The 2,517-nt window shown below is 59.0% G+C and overlaps 2 protein-coding genes across 2 annotated transcripts; one reads left to right on the plus strand and one right to left on the minus strand.

Moving 5' to 3' along the window:
- Window positions 1–198: 198 nt before the first annotated feature.
- SDRG_11543 (hypothetical protein) lies at window positions 199–814 on the minus strand (the record flags this gene model as incomplete). The annotated part of the gene is made up of 2 exons (XM_008617584.1): window positions 199–291; window positions 338–814. 2 exons carry the CDS (start codon window positions 812–814, stop codon window positions 199–201), a joined length of 570 nt encoding a protein of 189 aa, XP_008615806.1.
- Window positions 815–1,047: 233 nt separating this feature from the next.
- Window positions 1,048–2,128, plus strand: SDRG_11544 (hypothetical protein; the record flags this gene model as incomplete). The annotated part of the gene is made up of 3 exons (XM_008617585.1): window positions 1,048–1,636; window positions 1,665–1,774; window positions 2,120–2,128. The coding sequence occupies 3 exons, from the start codon at window positions 1,048–1,050 to the stop codon at window positions 2,126–2,128; spliced, it is 708 nt and encodes a 235-aa protein (XP_008615807.1).
- Window positions 2,129–2,517: the final 389 nt, after the last annotated feature.

Genomic DNA, 2,517 nt, shown 5'->3' on the forward strand with positions numbered 1-2,517 from the left:
GGCTGCGGGCCGGCTCTGACGGCGGCGTGCCTTGGGCCGGCTTTGACGACGGCGTGTCGAGGCTGCGGGCCGGCTCTGACGGCGGCGCGTTGGGGTCGGCCGCCACCATGAGTGCCGCTTGGGCATGATTTTCAGCTTTGGCAACCCAAAGAAGAGCTGCGTCATACCAGTGCGTGTGGAATGTGCCGGCATCGTGGTTCAGCAGAACGACTTCCTTCTCGTGAAGCTTCCGTGGCGTGGCGCTCTTGGGGTCCATGCGTGTGAGCTCTTCGTTGGCGACTTTGGCGGCCGCTTCGATGTTCAAGGATTCGCGGTACGCCGCTGACACTTTGGCGACTCGTTTGATGACATCGTCCACGGGGTAGCCGTTTGTTGACACGCCATCGAACGGTCGGAGCACATACGCGACCATGTCCACGTGACGCGCATTCCGAAACGGGATGAGCACGTCGTCACCTCCGATCGTGAGGAGCACGGTCAACGTCATCGCGGGCCCATCGAAGGCAGTCACGATGCCGTAGCGCCACACTGATTGACCGGCCTGTTCTTTGAGCGAGAAGATGACGTGGGCGTGCACGTACGTAGCAATGCCCTTCTCGGCTTCGAAATCGCTGACTTTGAAGCCGGTCGCGTTGTACTGGTGTCTGAGAGTTTCCATCTGGACCTGCGACCACTGGAGCAGGCCCGAGGACTTGGGCTCGACGAATTCACCATGGTCAGTTTTGTACACGCGGCCGTACGAGAACCCGGCGATGCCAAACGAGCCCCGTGGCATGAGAACGTAGTGGGTCGACGGGAACACCGACCAGTTCATGCTGGGCGCCGATTGTAAAATATTGCTCCTGGTCACACTTCTGCTGACGGGATTATAAATTATGCGGAGGTATAGTATTGTTTTAAAACCATCAATACATAAGCCCACGAAGGCGGGCCTTCGACCAATTTATAAAATATTCGGGTGATAAATTACGGGAAGGGTTTTATCGAATTTCGGTGGTCTATGCACTAAGGGGGTTTTGACTCGGCCAGAGCGTCCCGACACCGACCATGCCCACGTACTACGCGCAGCGCACGTCGCCGGGTGGTCTCCTCATCTCGGAGGCCACGCCCATCTGCCCGGAAAGCCGCCCCAACATTGCCGCGCCAGGTATTTACTCGGCCCGACATGTGGCAGCGTGGCGCCCCATCACGGACGCGGTGCACGCCAACGGTGGCTTTATCTTTCTTCAAATGTGGCACGTCGGCGGCTCGTCGCACCCGGTCTTTGACAAGGAAGGGCGCGCGCCACCGTCGTCGGCGGCCGTCCAGTTCCTTGGTCCGCCTGCCAACACGCCGAACGGCCCGCAGCCGCGCGTTGTCTCGCGCATGCTCTCGACCGACGAGGTGCAAGAGCTCATCTCGTTCTACGTCCGGGCGGCGACGCTGAGTATTGAGGCGGGCTTTGGCGGCGTCAAAATCCATGGTGCCAACGGCTACATCCTCGAGCAGTTCCTCAACGATACGCTCAACAGCCAACGCAATGAGCAATACGGCGGGTCGCTCGAGAACCGTATTCGCCTTGCGGTCGAAGTCACCAAGGCCGTCGTCGCCGCGTTCGGCGCCGACTGCGTCGGTATCCGCGTTCGGCGCCGACTGCGTCGGTATCCGCCTCAGCCCCTTCTCAGTCATCAACGGCGCGTACAACTCGGACCCGATCGGGACGTACTCGGCGCTCCTCGAGCAGCTCAACCCGCTCGGCCTTGCGTACGCCCACCTTGTTGAGCCACGCATCGAGGTGGCTCGGACGCGAAAGTGCTTCCGGACCCGTCGCTCACCAACGTCACGCCGTTCTGCGCTGTGTACAATGGTGTCCTTATCGTTGCGGGCGGGTACGGCGGTGACACGGCCGAAGCTGTCGACGCCGTGGCGTTGTACAACCGCGCCACGTTTTACACCAAGGACCACGTCGGCTACGTACGTGTGCATATCTTTGATGTGTGTTTGGTATGACAATAATGATGCAAACCGACTACAAGACGTGGCTCGAAGGAGCCGAGACGACGACGGTGGCGTACTGTAGTATCGCAACAGTTTTGTTCACGTTGTGGATGGGTCGCTCTCAAGTACCACTACATATTAGCTTCGCTAATTTGCACCTCGTGGTTGCTATTCGTAGTGCTGCCACAGCGTCTGCCAGAGGTGAAGGCGGAGGTTGTTGTTGATGTCTGGGGCTGTGGACATCAAGATCAACTGAAGCGTCGGCGACATGCTTGCATTTTGGCCAATCTCATCCGAATATTTGAATTCACCAATCAGCGCGCGTAATGTCGAAAAAGTTCTGCATTTTGCCCAATGGTCTTGCACTGGTTGGCGATTGGGCAGTGAGTGGCAAGAGCATTTCATCTCGAGTCGGGGTCGTTCGCCCGCCGTCCATCGCAGCAGTCGCTGAGGTCGGCGCGACGAGGCGATCTTCCAGCACGTGAGGCTAATGCATGGCTGCCACTGTCCATTGGCAAGCCATGCGTCGTCTGCCCGTCG

This window comes from Saprolegnia diclina (assembly GCF_000281045.1).
Source record: "Saprolegnia diclina VS20 unplaced genomic scaffold supercont1.42, whole genome shotgun sequence".
Classification (NCBI taxonomy): Eukaryota; Oomycota; class Saprolegniomycetes; order Saprolegniales; family Saprolegniaceae; genus Saprolegnia; species Saprolegnia diclina.